This window comes from Aquila chrysaetos, chromosome 26 (genome assembly GCF_900496995.4).
Source record: "Aquila chrysaetos chrysaetos chromosome 26, bAquChr1.4, whole genome shotgun sequence".
Lineage (NCBI taxonomy): Eukaryota > Metazoa > Chordata > Aves > Accipitriformes > Accipitridae > Aquila > Aquila chrysaetos.
Window position 1 is genome coordinate 17,062,222 of NC_044029.1, and position 16,468 is coordinate 17,078,689.

Here is a 16,468-nt window from a genome sequence, read left to right on the forward strand (position 1 = left end):
TGCCGGGGGCGGGGCGGGCCCGCGCGCTGCTCCTCGGCGCTCGGCTGGCGGCCGCCCCGCGTCCCCTCGCCTCGCGGCACCGGCTCCCTCCGCCCGACCCCGCCGCCGCCATGTCTGCCGCCGCCGCGGCGGCCGTCCGGGGGCTGGTGCTGGCCGCGCTGCTGGCGCTGAGCCCGGCGAGGGCGGCCCGGCAGGCGCGGAGGCCCAACGTGGTGCTCATCCTCACCGACGACCAGGACGTCTGCCTGGGCGGCATGGTAACCCCGCCGTCCCCCCTCCACACACACACACACACCCCGCGCAGCCCGCCGGGGGCCGCCCGTGAGGGGAGCGGGAGGCCTCGCCCTCGCCGAGGGGGTGCCCGGCGGTGTCGCGTAGCCCGGCCGAGGAGGCCGGGGGAGGGCAGGGCGGGTGAGGCGCGGGTCGCGGCGGCCGCTGAGGAGCGGCGGCCGGGGCCTGGGGCGAGAGGCGGGACGGGCCCTCGCCCCGCGGCCTCGGGGCGCGTCGCGGCGGGCTCCCGCGGGCGAGCGGAGCTTCTCTGGGGAGCCGTCGAGGCGGCTGCGGGGCTGGGGCTCCTCCGGCGCGGCCTCTGCGGCCGCAGGTAGTCCCTGGCAGGTCGCCGGTTCCTCCGCTCCGCCGGGCCGGCGCGGGTCAGCGCTGCGGTGGCGGGAGGCCCCGGCCGAAGGCCGCCCCGGCTTGCCCGGGCGGTGCCGAAGAGCGCGGCGGCGGGCCCGCCGTCGGGAGGTGGTAGGGCTGCTTCGGCCCCCCAGCTTCGCCTGGCGTCCTTACGCGTTCAGCCGATTTCCTTTTGGTACCTTTCTTCCAGACCCCCCTGAAGAAGACTAACGCGCTCATTGCGCAGATGGGAGTAACCTTCGTAAATGCAGTGAGTGTTCGCGTTAACGCTCGGAACCCCCGAGGTGCGCGCGTTTCTGTAGTTGTGTCTTGGGTCATCTAAGGTCTCGGAACTGGTGGCAGTTTTGTGAAGTCTGTACGTAGGTGTGTGGGGTTTTTCAAATTCGATCTCTAACTACTTTGGGGTCTCAAAATGAACGTAGCTTAAGGTCACATTCAGAATCTGGGAGGGAAGGTTTCACTTCCTAAAAGTACTTGTGCTGACTTCCTTTAGCTGTGAAGTAAAACTGAGCAATCTGAGTATTTTTATTACAAACTGAGAAACATTGGAAGAAGCTGCTTAAAACTGTCAGCTTCATGCATGCTGAAAACCCACTTTACTCTTTTTACCTTCTAATGTATTGCCACGGCTAAAATAATGGAGTGAATTAACCGGCAAACAGTATTTTAACGGATGCTTGCGACTGTATAAAAAAGACATCTAATGCAGGGGAGGGTGAAGGGCATACGATGCAGAAACTTATAACCGGTTTCATGTGCACCTTTCACTAGTGAAAATACTTGGGATGTAATTCTGTGTGTCCAGAAAGAAGTATGCTTTAATGCTGATGAACGCTTTAATCAACCTGTTAGCTGATATTTCGAAACTATAAATTTTGAGGAAAAGTTGTTTTACGATGTCAATCTTGTATCTCTTCACCCTGTCTTTCCAGTATGTTCCCAGTGCGCTTTGCTGTCCCAGTCGAGCTAGTATTTTAACAGGAAAATATCCACATAATCATCATGTTGTCAATAACACTCTGGAAGGAAACTGTAGCAGCAAGTTATGGCAGAAGATTCAAGAACCATACACCTTCCCAGCGCTGCTCAAAACTATGTGTGGTTATCAAACGTTCTTTGCTGGAAAGTATTTGAATGAGGTATTTTGTGCTTATTTTTTTACTGTGATGCAGTTCGTTTGCATTAGTCCGTTCTTCTAAAACATTCAGTGATTTTTATATTTGCAGCTGATGGTGGGTCCCCAAAAAGTTTAAAATGGTGTTACTTGGGTGAACAATTGTCTTTGCTGAGATGGGCTAAATATGATGCAAAGTCCAAATCTTTAACTTAACTTGGTTAAAATCAGGTTCTGTAGGTGTCTGAATGCTTTCAAAAGTTAATTTTGAAAGGATGATGGAATCCAAAGGCTTTTTTAGTATGTTCAGGTGTGTTAATTTTTAGAAATGATGATTTTAATGGCTGGGGGAAATGGGTAGATGATTGGTATGTAGTACTGAAGAACACCGTCAAGTGTTCAAGCCAGTGCCAGACCAGGCACGATGTTAGAATAATGTTAAAGAAAAAAAATCAATTTGTTTCAATATTCCTGACTGATATATTCCCTTGAATCAGAGGACTATTTTCTTCTTAGCAGTTAATATGTATTTTAAATACTAAATGACCGCTGAGGCAAATGTATTGGGAGAACAGATATTATTGGAGCTCTTTACAGAGGTAACCCAACACTTTATTATTGGGTCACTTGTATGTGTGTGTGTCGTGGTTTAACCCCAGCCAGCAACTAAACACCACGCAGCCGCTCACTCACTCCCCCCCCCCACCCAGTGGGATGGAGGAGAAAATCGGGAAAAGAAGTAAAACTTGTGGGTTGAGATAAGAACGGTTTAATAGAACCGAAAAGAAGGAACTAATAATGATAATGATAACACTAATAAAATGACAACAGTAATAATAAAAGGATTGGAATGTACAAATGATGCACGGTGCAATTGCTCACCACCCCGCCGATCGACACCTAGTTAGTCTCCGAGCAGCGATCCCCCCTGCCCCAACTCCCCGCAGTTTATATATGAGATTTGACATCACATGGTATGGAATACCCTGTTGGCCACTTTGGGTCAGCTGCCCTGGCTGTGTCCTGTGCCAACTTCTTGTGCCCCTCCAGCTTTCTCGCTGGCTGGGCTTGAGAAGCTGAAAAATCCTTGACTTTAGACTAAACACTACTTAGCAACAACTGAAAACATCAGTGTTATCAACATTCTTCTCATACTGAACTCAAAACATAGCACTGTACCAGCTACTGGGAAGACAATTAACTCTATCCCAGCTGAAACCAGGACAGTGTGCTTTTGCTTTTTTCTGTTTTTAACTAAGCTGTGGTTTGTAGTAGTTTATTTATGGTAAGAAGTAAAGCTCAGTGCTGAAAGCTCTAAGATCAGGTGTTCCTCTTGTGTGATGAAATCATATTTGGAGCTAGATGAGTTACAGGGTGCTTAACAGCATTATTTTCCTTGTGTTTCTTGGTGGAAAATGTTGGTGGTATAATAGAATAATAGAATATGAATTTTTGTAGCCAGACACAAATTTGTTTCTGCTGATGTTACTGAGGCAGCTAGGGGAAGGGAAATTTACCTACCTTCCTCTGAGCATCCCTTGACTCAGCATAGTCTCCTGTCCCTGCAGTTAGGCGAGCCATGTAGATGGGAGAGGGCAGCCCTGAGAAAACCCGTTGTGTTGCTCTGAGGCACACTCTGTTTTGAGTTTGGCACTGATTCAGCAGCTACTTTCCTTTTTTTGCTGGCTTAAAGGCTAGTTGTTGTAGATTATTTGACACTGAGGTGACAAGAGGCTAGCATTGCTTGAAGTTCGTACCCCCTTCTGGGGGAGGATGATGGAAGCTGTTGGTCTGTGTGAAATTTTCTTCAGTGTCCTGTGAACTGTTATCACTAAAGCCTAAGAATGTCTTGTTACGTGTGTGTTTTGATCCCCCCTCGATCTCTGCATATTTTTGTGTGTGGAGTAGAACAGGGAATAAGATTTAAATTTTGTTGACAAATGCCAAGCTTTCGGTTACTATCTTTCTAGTTATTTAACCCTGGTTTCTTTAACAGGCTATATATGTTTTTATATGCATATATATTTGGGTTTTTCCATTCTGAAATTGAATTTGGCTTAATGTGGTTTCTGACTAGTGTTGAACAAAGCACATGAATATGAAACATAATTTCTAGCTTTTGTTCATCATAATTGAAACTGTGAGTCATGGTCTGTCTTTTTTCAGTACGGAGCAGAGGATGCAGGAGGAGTAGGTCATGTCCCTCCTGGATGGAGTTTTTGGTATGCTTTGGTATGTGACCATTCCTTTTTTTGAATACTTAATTTCGGTTGCTTTGTAGTCCAACTCGTGTTCTAACTCTGCTGGTCATGAAAGAGCAGGCAAAGAGCATCTAACAACTTAATGCAAATTTTCTTCCATTTTTTCCTCTATTACACATCAGATCCTTGGCTTTCACAAAGGCTACTCCTGGGGAAGACCCTGACTTGTAAAGCCAAAGCAGTGTGAGATAGCACTGAAATAAGTTTTGTTGTTTGAGACCAGTTCTGAGAATTCTTGCAGTGTCCTTATGACAAATGCTTACAACCTATTTGGCAGATGCTTGTTAGCAGCTCATTTTGATTATTTCAAGTAAGCAATGTACATGTTGCTTTGTATAAATATGCATGTGACTTTTCTTTTTTGCAGGAAAAAAATTCAAAGTACTACAACTATACTCTTTCAGTAAATGGCAAAGCACGAAGGCATGGTGAGAACTACAGTGTAGATTATCTGACAGATGTACTGGTAAGAAATTCTGCAACACCTGTGTTACAGAAGCTGCTTATGACCAGATAATGCCTCATGCTGGGGTCTCGGGGAAGGGTGGGGATGATAATTTTTTCGGCTGTCTTAGTTCGTAAATACATGATTGTGCTGTCATGATGGTGGGTGGGCATTAATCAGCAGAGCAGGATTCTGGGTATATTTAGAAATGACAAGTTTGTGTGTATGAGCTGTGGAGAGGAAAGGGATTCCAACTGCCTGTTTGCTAGCCAGTAGCTCACTGAGAGGTTAATACTGGCTGCTACGGTGCATAAGGAACATGATGGAGGTAGGCAATAACTTAAATTACTTCACAGAAGGATGTGTTTCATTACAATACACAACTTCTGTAACAGATTAACTGGGCCAAGATTTCAGTGGGAAGTTAAATATAACTTTACACCGTGTTTTGTTTGTTAGATATTATGATGTGTTAGTGTCTTGTAATCTCTAACTACATCAAACTGATAACTTGGAAATATCAAAGGCTAATCAGTCCTCCACATTGTGAAAGGGCAATACATGCACTGTGCAAAATGTGTAGCTGACCAGGGGATTTTTTAGCCTCTTTGCCCTCTTAAGGTAAAGAGAGGTAACAAAGATATCAAATACTTAAAGTTGGAAGAGTTACTTTAGCTCTCTTGAGGACCTGTTTAGCAACTAGTTTTAGCTTGGAGGTTTGGGGGGATGGGGAAGGGGAGTGTTCTCCCTGCTCACCAAGCTGGAGTCTTAATTTGACATGCTGTTACAGTGTATGAGTTGGTAGCACTGGGAGCTCACGTGCAGCACTCGGGAAAATTCTTCTCCGAGAAGTCTCTTCGTGCAGTCAGTCTGCACTCTGCCACTGAGACCCTAATGAGTTTCGTTCCAGTGGGTTCTTGAACGTTGTCAGCTGCTTACTAGGAACAGAAATGATTGATGTTTCTCAGGGTACTGAACAGCTGTCTGATTAAATTTAGATTTACACCATCTAAAGCTAGATTGGAATTGATAAGCCAGAATTGAGACTATCCTATTACTGGCATTGTACTGGTTGTTGCTGATCCTTCAGTAGCTTGTAAGCACTTTGACCAACAGGTCATTGCTGCATAAACCTCTTATTTGCGGTGTGTTACCTATTGATACAGCAGTGTATTCTGATTTTCAGTGTGTTGCATTCTACCTTCTGCCTGTAGTTACCAAATATGTATTCAGCATTTCAGAGCTAGTGTTTGAGTTTCATTTGCTCGATGGGCAGTGCACAGGAGTAAATTGCTTATGGAGAGTTCCTGTGTTGCTTGATGTGATGCACAAACTTTCTTGTCCTGACTAAGGACATCTGGATACTTTTAAGTCTGGTATTAAGAATCGGAACACCTGGATCTGTCTGCTGCAGTCCTGACATGTTGCAGTTTAAGCTCCTAACAAAATCTAAGTTGACTACCTCTGTGAATTTGCCTACATCATGCTGGTTTCCGAACCAGGTTTTTTAACTCCACACGGTTCTTATCCTCTCTTAACTCCACAGTCATACAGCTGAAGTCCAGCCCTACTTGCTTAGATGTACGAGTTAAGAGGAAGGAAGAGGAGGGAATTCCTGATGTATTCTTTCTTCTAGAGAAAGAAAAGGATATCCAAAATGGGGTATACTAATCAGATGGGAAAGGAAAATATTGTGAGATTTGAATAGCGGAGCACTCATCTGCAAGTAATACCTTTGAAGCTTTAATTTCAAAGGCTGACCAAGGGAAGGCCAAAATGGAACTCACTATCTCCTCTAACTTGCTACTTGAAATTGTGTATAGGCTGAAATGAAAATGAAAGTGGAGTGAGTGAGTGGGTGGAGTTTGGCACTGTCCTTCACTAGAGCTTCTGGCTTCGCCAGCAGAAATGTGGCACCCCTTATAAACTAGGAGCTTGCTACAGAATGAGCGTATGCTATAAACAGTGGGGCTGAAAAATATTTTCAGAGCTATTGCTATTTCTGAAGACAAGTGAGACTGCTAAACTGAAATCTGTCAGGCAGGAGAGATGGCATCCGAGAGCCTCAGAAAGACTCAGACTGTGTTAAAGAAAGCTCCAATTTTACTTTATGAAAACCAAGTTTAGGTGGATTTTGTTGATATTTGGAATAGGCACAAACTTTTGATGAGCTTTCCAGGTCTAAACGCAAAGGTCTCAAATAGAAACCTGTTCAGAGATGTGGGACAAATGATTTGTTTAATGTGAACACTTGGGATTTTTTTTATCACGAGCTGCTGTTCTGGACACTTGTAGATGAACAAGCAATAGGTTTCTGAAATAGTTTAAATGGTCCCAGTACTACTGAGCTCTAAATAAGTTATGCATGTCTAGTTTGGATCTTTCAAATACTTGCTCTTTTCCTTTGGAGGTATGACTTTTCTTCTCCAATGAAACTGTTCACAGGCCAACATGTCATTGGACTTCTTGGAGTATAAATCTAATTTTGAACCTTTCTTTATGATGATCTCAACCCCAGCACCACACTCCCCTTGGACAGCTGCTCCACAGTATAAGAAGAGCTTTCAGAATGTCAGTGCACCAAGGAACAGCAATTTTAATATTCATGGAAAGGTAAGCTAACTAGCAAGAACTGACTAGCTTGTGAGAGCCGTAGGCAATGACCCTGACCTGCACGTTAAGTTTAAACAGTGAGAAGAATAGGCTAGTACCATGACTAGTGGTTATTTAGTTATGTTAATCAGCCTTTCAGGGTAAGATATGTTTGTTGTGACTTTGAGATATTTGCATACCAATATCTTTTAAACAAAAAAATGTAGTGGCAAAAGTGATAAGGCAGTACAATGGAATTATCATTGATAAATGGAAAAATGTTAATTCTGTGTCCAATTTCCAGACTGTTCTGAAGCTCTTAAAATGTTCTTTCATTGCTCTCAGTATGTTCAGGAGAACACATAGGCAGTGTGTGACAAAAAGGCTCAGGTGAAGAATGACGAGAGCCCTGTCTTCCTGAGCACATCTGCTCGTGTGGGTGGGTGGTCCGTTCCTTGAACTCGCGGCTAAGCTGCCCTAGGTGACGAGCATATCAGACTAACCAGAGGACTTTGTGGAATCATGAACCACAGGGCCCAGGGTCACTAAGGACTTTGAGAACTTGCCTTTCATTTGTTGAAATAACCTGTAACCAGAATTGTGGAGCCTAGTGTTACAAACTCGCAGACATCCTTGTGACAGGGCGGTACCTTCCACTGCTGGTAAACTTGGCCAAATATGGTCTAGCTCAGACTAATCTGCTGCGACTTACTTTGCCAATAAGTGAAAGTCACAAACAGTTAATCTGGTGAAATACTTGACTTTTCTAAGTCTTGTATTTTTGATTCAATTAGTTTAAAATACAGACCTCACTACTGTTCAGTGTTCAACTGATTCACTTCAAGATTTGCTCCTAATCTTAAGAGATAACGTCACCTAAATGCCTATCTGGAGCCCAGTGATACCTCTTCTAAGGTCACTGTGACTCATGTAGTACAGGGTGAAACTTGTTTTAGCTGAGGATTGTAGCTTGCAAAATGACCATGTGCTTATCAGCGTGATATAAAAACATGAATGAAAGGGGAGAAAAGGGCTGCAGGCAGTAGCAAACGCTTTAGCCCAACCTGTTAAGTTTCAAACTAGGGAGTGGTAATCAGGCTGGGGCTTTTTTCCTCCATGAAAGGATCCCTAACTTCGTCTCAGAGTCCATTACTGTAATAAATGAATGCTTTTAACATAGTGAGCCAGAAATAACTTGACCAGCAAAGTCAGCAGCTAGCCAAAAAATACAGTGTGGGAGCTCCCTTATGTGGAGCAGAAGCAAAAGCTCTGCATGTGCCTATGTAACACAAAGCAAAATGACAGACTTACTTAATGTTTGGTAGTTAGTATTTGTGGATATAGCAGTTTTGCTAGGTTTCACAATAGGAATAGACTAGCATTACTCTTCTTTCCTAGACACAATAGCTACAATCATTAACAGTGTGTGCTTCTTTAATTGGCAGTGTTGTTGTCTTGAAGCCTAACTCTTCTTTGAGCTTCACTTTTTTCTAGGGCAAGTGCAGTTCCTGCAATAGCAATAAACATGTACGTAGGCTCAGACCCTCAAGTCATTGATGTTGTAACGCTTGCTAGACAGTCTTTCATTGTACAGTCTTGATTCCTAAATTAATGTTGCCTAGCTTCCTTATACAGTATGTGGGCAAGGGGTACTGGAAGGAGCCATCTAGGCAGAATCTCTGCATGAAAAATAGGAGTTCAGCTGTTGTCAGACTCTGTCCAGTGATGCACACTTCAACTTCTGCTTAGGATCCTCAGCTATGAGCTATATCAAATGATGGGTAGCTCTCTGGTTTCCCAGGCAGGACTATTGGTAGCCCAGTTGAGTGGTTTATCTAAGCTGTTCTGAGAGAGAAGCTGATACGTGTTGGGTGTTTCTCTTGCATGCACTGTTTTTCCTGCAACATGAGAGCACAGCTGTGTTCAGATTCTGCTGGCAAGACATGGTATGGTGTCTCAAGCTCTCCCAAAATTTCTTTGAGAATGGGACATAGGGAGGCAGCAGGATTGGTGGACAGCTTTGTATGTAAACAGTGAAAGAGACTTGACAGAGACTGACTGGGAAGCAGATTTGAGGACTCTGAGTCAGTGTGAATTTTATTGAAATCCACAGAGGCGTTTAGGTGCTGTGTGAAGTTTTTGAAACTTCAGAGAAAGGTAGGAAGAACAAAATCCTCCAGGAAGGAGGAGGATTCTGCTGCACAAGGTGACTTATCCACCTGAGTTAACCAGTGTGGTTGTGCCTTATGGAGGCACTTAGGCCTCTCCTAAGCCCACCTCTTGTGAAAGGTGGCTGGTGCACAGGTGACACTGCCAGCTCCTTTGTTCTCTGAAGAACTGCTGCTGAGCTGGGGATGGGGTTTGCGAAGTCTTTCCTTACTTTATCCTCTCTCAACCAACACACAAGTCCTAGATGTTTGGTCTTGATGATGCTGTGTTTTCTTGCTGAGATAGACTTAGTGTCTCTCCAGAGAATTGTTTTACAACTACTGTAGAAGAGAGATCTTAATACAACTGAATCAAAATAAACTGGACGTGGTATTCGGTCTCCATGCCCAAAATCTTCCCTTCAGTCGGCAAGAACAGAAAACAGGAGAACCGAATAATTGCAGGAGATACGAGTCACTTCACTGTGAGTCCCTAAAGCCTGAGCCCGTTCAGAGTCATTCACTTGTGACAGGAGGCAACTTGCCTAATGAGAGGCTCTATGGAGAGGAGTGACCAAGTAAATACAGGCTCAAGCTCAGGGCAATGAGTGGGTCATCTCTGACGTACTAAATGAAAAAGTATAAAGCTGCACTGATGTGACTTTCTTCTCCCACTAATACTAACCTGCAGGTTGCTCACAGCAGACCTTCTTATGTATTTGTACAGCAGCTGATCCACTTCAGGGTGGTGCTTCAGGATGTGGAAGTATCACTTTTCGTATGAGTTAGATCGCCTCTGTTACTTCGGAGGGGTGGGTGAGGGGAGAGAGGGAGGGGCTGTTTCTGAAAGTGGGGATGCAGCTAGAAGAATAAATAACACTTCAGCTAAAGAAACACTCTTGTTCTGGAGTCAAAAAATCCCAATAAAACAGTGATGTTTCTGCTCCCCTCAGTAGTCTCCAGCCCTGAGTTTATTTATAGGCTACCAAGAACCTGGTAGTGGCACCATTACAGATCTTTGTCCTTACCTGTCCATAAATTAGGTTGTTCTAATTGCTTTTGATGCAGGAGTTTCTCTCCACCTCTCTGCCTGTGTTAGGATGCTCACCAGTCTTAGTCCCAAAAGAACCTCACTTTGACAACCAAGACCAATTTTACAATACTGCTCCATCCTTCAGATTTTTTTCATCAGACCTGTCTCGTGCTATCAGACTTTTATCTCTGGGAGAGCCTTCCCTAGCTCCTTTCACAAATTTCTTCCCTGAACTGCTTTGAAAAGATCCAGCTATTTTCTTCGTGCCAAGGGCTGAGCATAATGGAACTGTAATATATTTTGCTTTTGCAACTTAGATTTTACATGAACCAAGAGGAAAAACTGGAGTCAGGTCAGTTTGATAGCATTGCCTGGCTATTTCACAGGAATCATGTGGATGTTTTACCCTAAACAATGTTTCTGTTTTAATTGGTCTAAGAAAGGTTTAAAAGCTGGTACTTCTCTCCTACGCTAATCTTTTTTTGTCTTTTTTTTTTTTTTTTTTTTTAGAACAAGCACTGGTTAATTCGACAAGCAAAGACTCCAATGACTAACTCTTCAATACAGTTTCTTGATGATGCTTATAGAAAGCGGTAAGAATTTTTTCGTTGCTTAAGATTTCTACTCAGAACTTTTATTGTTTTTTTAAAAAAAGAAAAGGTATATTTTTTTTAAAAGGGTTGTAATAAGTCTGACAGTAGATGTCAAACTACCTGTAGTAGTTCTCTGGCATCTGCCTCAGCAGACCTGACTTTCTGTTTACTTTCTGCAAAGAAACTTGTCACTGACTTCAGAAATATTTTGCTCCCAAATGCTGCCATCATTTGTCATAAAAAAGACCGACCATGCTCAGTGTCTCTACTGCTTCTCTTTCTGTGCACAACAGGTTTTCATAAAAAATGGCCTTACCTTCTACGTCACTTGAATTCCAGATTCTTACATGATGTACATCAAATGCAATTGCTTTATCTGCCAGCTAATCTGATTTATTAACCTTGATGCTCAGTCTGTGGTCTTTTTACATGGGAATACCTGACTGGCCAAGGCGGGTGCTTGATTCGTTTTTGTAAAAGGGGATGTGGGGAGTAATGTGAAAGTACAGCTTGTTCCCTCTTTTTAATAGAAAGGAAGAGTATTTGCTTACGCTGTAGGTGTATTTTCTTTAAAAGCTCTGAAAAAACCAGTAGCTTAACTTTAAGTGGTAAACCCTGTTTTGAGTGGTGATCAGGCATTAGCTTGTCACTTTGGAGATGGAAAACCAAGGTTTTTTCAGGCTTTGGCTTTATAAAACATGAAGGTAAAATTATGCAACAAAATCTTTCATTTAAGCCTGGAGATAACAGGATCCAGGAATTGAATAACTAGTTAATTCAGCATAATACTAGTCTGTGGAGGCTTGTTACTGACTTATCAGAAGCAGTCACTTGTCTCAACGGCAAACGCTGTAACAAAGGAAAGAATAACTGTTCAAGGCTTTAGATACACTGGAATAATGGACCCTGGTATTACATGAGTAATACAAAATAGCTGATGTAGTTTTGAAGCAGAAGGGATCCCACATAGACAATTAAATTCATGGCAGTCTTGTATTTTGATATTAAAAAGTACATATGAAGAACTAATAGCAAGTGACCTTGCAGGAGATAACTCTGACTCTTTCCCACTGCGTTGCTTCAAAGTTGGTCTTGACTGTCTCCAGATAAGAAGTAATCAGCATTTTGACGACTTTCTCAGACACTACAGAATAAAATCAACAAGAACTGAAGGCAAACAGTCTACTTCTATCTTAAACTGCAGCCTCAAAAAGTACAGTGTAGTAATCTATGAAGTTTGTTTTCAGAATTTGCAAGCAAAATAATCCACTTACAGTGTATACACTGTTGACTTGAAGCAGAATATGAATACCCTACCTGCAGTCAGAATTATTCTAAATTTTTCATGCTCTAATATGAATTACTTTGTTTCTGTGCAGGTGGCAAACTCTGCTGTCAGTAGATGATCTGATAGAGAAACTAGTGAAGAAACTGGAACTGAATGGAGAATTGGACAACACGTACATCTTTTACACATCAGACAATGGCTTCCACACTGGTAAAATTTTCACTGCTTCCTGGATCTTCTACAAATGTTCAGTAATCGCATAACTTGTCACCCTCATGACTGCTCCAGAAAATGGGAACAGCAACTGTGGAAAACTGTAGACATAAGAACTACTGATTTGAGTTGCAAAACAACCTGGAGTTGCAGAGTGGGGTGTTTGGGGATTTTATTGTTTGGTTGGGTTTTGTTTGATTGTGGTTTTTAGCATTAATCTCTACCACTGTATACTGATACATGTAAAATCAGGACAGAAATGGAGAACAGTCTCTGTGTTCTGTAGGAAGAGCTGCCATGAAAGAGTTAACTAGTAAAATTCTGTCAAAGACCTGTCTATCATATTGTACAACTGAAAATTCAGTATCTAAGCTGTTAAACTTTGTAAGGTATGGCTTATACTTTGAAGTTGTCTGTTCCTATCCTGCACTTTGTTAATGTAGTTCAGGTTAAGGAACCCTTCTGACTTCTTAAAAAATTGGCTGCTGGAAATTAGGTAACACAAGACTCTTTAAAATGTTAACTGGTTTCTTCTTTTACATTTTGCCTTTTCTATTGTATAGGCCAGTTTTCTTTGCCAATAGACAAGCGGCAGCTGTATGAGTTTGATATTAAAGTTCCATTGCTAGTTCGAGGACCAGGGATAAAACCAAATCAGACAAACAAGGTAAGAAGGAAGTGAAATCAAAGTACAGATTTACTTTTAATGTTGTCTCACAGTTATCAACTTTAGGTAATAATTTATCCTCCTGCATATATATGGATCAATGAAATGAAATATATGGAGTGGTAGAAAGTGCAAAGACCTCATTCTAAAAAGCTGCGTGCTCTTGCTTGCTTGAATCAGTAAATTTAAGTAATGGCAGGCTACAAAAGTGAACAAAGTCTGAAGCTCACTTTCCAAAGACCCTACCGTTGCTTTTGAATGTTGCAGGGTCCATTAGCCTATAGAGATGAAATTAAGTAGTGTTTAGGTGTACCTAAAATTACAAGTACTTAAAATACAGAAGTCTCATTATTACATCTGTTAGGTTCTGGTCTTCTGAAGTAAGTTTTCCTCACCTTGCAGATGCTTGTTGCAAATATTGACTTGGGTCCCACTATTCTGGATATCGCAGGGTATGACTTGAACAAGACCCAGATGGATGGGATGTCACTATTGCCGCTGTTGGTAAGTAGACACACAGGGATAGTAACTGGTAGTTCTTGCAGGGGTGTTATTCTTCAAAGTCAACACTACTTCCTTCGATAGAGTAGGTCGACTCATAACCCAGATTTGTGCCTTGATGTCATTTTCACATGAGATGTTCATAGCTTAGTGAAAAAAGTAGGCATCTTGTTTAAATGCAGGTGTATTTTCATAAGCCCTACAACTTTGTGGTCATTTTATAATGGAAAGTTATGTCATCCTTTGGCTAATCCTGCCATTTGTAATAATTCCTGTTTTGAAGGCTGTATGTTGTTTCCACCTTGTATCCTCCCTCCCCTTTTCCTTAGGATTTCTCAGCATAGACATAGGAGGAGAGCAGACTGTTCTTACTTAAATCTTTGGCTTGCCTCAATGTTCAGTAGAACTAGCATTTCCTTCTAAACTCTGGAAAAATACCTGTGGTTTTATAGAGTGAACCTGACCTTTCCAATAAGTGAGCAGAAGCCTATTTAAATAAAGCTGCTTGCAGTTGATCCTTTTAGTTTTAATTAAATTCAGTCTATAAATTGAAGGCAGCTTACTTGGACATAGGAGATCATCCAGATTTAAAACAGTGCTTTGCTTTTAAAACCTTGTATCCAAACCTTAAGCTGTTCTTCAGACAGAAGCAGGTAAAAGGCATCTAGTTTAAACTTCTGGAATCAAAACTGTGAAACTCATTGTTTTGCTATATATGCCTGTGATGGTGCTGTATATTAACTTTAAACTTGCCTCTCCCTCTGTCTTTTAAAATGCAGCTACAAACAGAGCAGCTTAAAACTTTGTTGCTTTTTAAAGCTGTTTATCTTTTCTTACACCAAGGGTATCTTTTTCCATCTGTTGCAGTAGTTTATATAAACCGAAGAGAAACAGCCTTGTTACAGGGATCTTGTCTGTAATATGGTAGTATCTGGCCACGGGGCTCCTATTTGGTAGTATTGCATGTTTCTTTATAAATTGAAGATAGTACTTTAAACCCTCACAAGAAGGTGTACTAATATTTTTGGAGTTGGATCCTTGTCTTCCAGTTACACAAGACCTAAGGCTAAATACTATTTTAAGACTGACTCAGACTAGGGACCACAACTCAAACGGCCTTGTAAGCAGTGGGCAGCGTTAGTGTTACACCAGGCATAGAGAGTTCCTTCTGTTTTGCAGTGCAGTGGATACTCAGTCACGTTAACCTCTTGTCCTAGACAGGAGACAAAAATGTGACATGGAGATCGGACTTCTTGGTGGAGTACCAAGGAGAAGGATACAATGGCAGTGATCCTACCTGTCCTGGCCTAGGACCTGGAGTCACGGTAAGCAAGACCAAGATCTGCTAATATTAGAAAACAGCTGCTGAATTAAACCTGTTTGCTGTATGGACTAGCCTGGTTCTGTAAGTAAGCTCCCAGTGTCTTGGTAAGTAGGAGCTAGCTCTTTATGTCTGTGCAGCATTTAAGAATCGGAGAGAGACATCCAGCCACGCAGAACTGATGTGTCCATATGATTGTACAGAACACAGTCACCCTTTCAGCAGGAATCTGTAGGGCCTCAGGGCTGGAGAAATACGCAGGAAGGTTTGGGCTTGTCAAAGCAGGTGGCAGCGACATCACATTCTTTCTAAACTTCTAATGAACTTGTTGCACAATTCTTACCTGTGACTTATTTAAATCACTAGCTACTTCCTGAATCAAAGAAGGTTTGCTTTAAGTAAAGCATCCCGTTGGTGGTGTCTTTAGTAGAGTGTGTTGTGCTGTTTTCTTCAGTGTATGTACACTAGCTTCCCAAAATGCACTTAACCGTGGTGAGTTGCATAACACTTTCTCAAATTCAGACGAGCCGAGTTTTTGCTTAAATCCCCAGTGGAGACTTGCATGTGTTAGACCAAGATCCTGGTGTTCATCAGTTAACTGCAGTTGGCTTGAGGCGGTACAGTCTCTAGGAGAAGGATAGCTAGTTCATCCTTTTTTCCTGCTCTGAGTTTTTGTTCACTGCTCACTTTACAGCACTGCTTCCCAGACTGTGTCTGTGAAGATTCCTATAACAACACATATGCTTGTGTAAGGACACTGTCAACTTCCTGGGATCTGCAGTACTGTGAATTTGATGACCGCGAGGTAAGTCTCTGTCTGACTAGCAGATGTCACAACCATGTGAGTGACTGTCTGCACTCTTATCTGCTTTCAAGGTTTCCATAAAGTACTCTGAAAACCAGACTAGCATTGCTCGCAGGATAAACAGTGAAGTATTTATCTGCTGGTGAGAATGTTTGACCAAAACTCTGGTGGTGTTCTGGGAGGAAAAAAAACCAAAAGGGGTGGGTGGGGAGTGAGGAAGGGACAATAGCCTGAACTATGATTATCACCTTCATTATTGCCCAACAGCCTCATGGGGAGCTGTGCTGGGGCTGGGCTCAGTTCTCTGTCCTACCCTAATTCCATGTGGCAGAGTCCTTCTGTATGATAAATGTTTTCTGTTATGCTGTATCTCTGCTGTTCTTATGTTCAGCTGCAAGTCTTTTCCTTGGGAAGAAGTGAAATCCCAGGCTAATCATTTCTCTTCTATGGCTCAATTGTTTGCCTGGCAAAAGAAGTATTTAAGTTATGATAAGGTTGAGACCTTTTTCACAGTTTGGGTATAAGGGACATAAAGTCCCCCCTTCAGAAACTGTTCAAATCTCATTAGCGGAGCACCTGCTGTATGCACAAAAAACCTGGTGTATTACAGGGCTGATCTTTACTTGTGCCCCTTTGCATGCAGTTGCTCCAGACTGTGTGTTGGGTTTGAGGCAGCTGGGTCACAAATATAACAAACTCGTTTGTCAGCAGATGGGCAATAAATGCATAAACAGCAGGTATCCCCAGTTATTGTGCCACCACACAAAACATTTCCTGACAGTCTACAGTGAACCGCTTAAACCAGGGGAGTAAATCCCACAAGATGTTTTTTTGCAGTAAGATAGAAAGACT

The 16,468-nt window shown here is 42.6% G+C and overlaps 2 protein-coding genes across 3 annotated transcripts in view; one reads left to right on the forward strand and one right to left on the reverse strand.

Moving 5' to 3' along the window:
• Positions 1-16,468, forward strand: part of GNS (glucosamine (N-acetyl)-6-sulfatase) — a 25,599-nt gene continuing 9,131 nt past the window's right edge. For both annotated transcript variants that reach the window (XR_005931495.1, XM_030003029.2), the window contains exons 1-12: positions 1-257; positions 827-886; positions 1,569-1,775; positions 3,917-3,982; positions 4,379-4,477; positions 6,902-7,069; positions 10,739-10,821; positions 12,201-12,319; positions 12,886-12,989; positions 13,392-13,493; positions 14,708-14,815; positions 15,506-15,616. Coding sequence is in view for 1 of the 2 variants with exons in the window: in XM_030003029.2 (XP_029858889.2) it covers positions 111-257; positions 827-886; positions 1,569-1,775; positions 3,917-3,982; positions 4,379-4,477; positions 6,902-7,069; positions 10,739-10,821; positions 12,201-12,319; positions 12,886-12,989; positions 13,392-13,493; positions 14,708-14,815; positions 15,506-15,616 (1,374 nt within the window). In the remaining variant the exon portion in view is untranslated. The remainder of the gene's footprint in view (positions 258-826; positions 887-1,568; positions 1,776-3,916; positions 3,983-4,378; positions 4,478-6,901; positions 7,070-10,738; positions 10,822-12,200; positions 12,320-12,885; positions 12,990-13,391; positions 13,494-14,707; positions 14,816-15,505; positions 15,617-16,468) is intronic.
• Positions 11,672-16,468, reverse strand: part of LOC115336295 (adipocyte plasma membrane-associated protein-like) — a 22,324-nt gene continuing 17,527 nt past the window's right edge. The window contains exon 12 of the mRNA XM_041120578.1: positions 11,672-11,965. Coding sequence (XP_040976512.1) covers positions 11,847-11,965 — 119 coding nt within the window. The 3' untranslated portion in view covers positions 11,672-11,846. The remainder of the gene's footprint in view (positions 11,966-16,468) is intronic.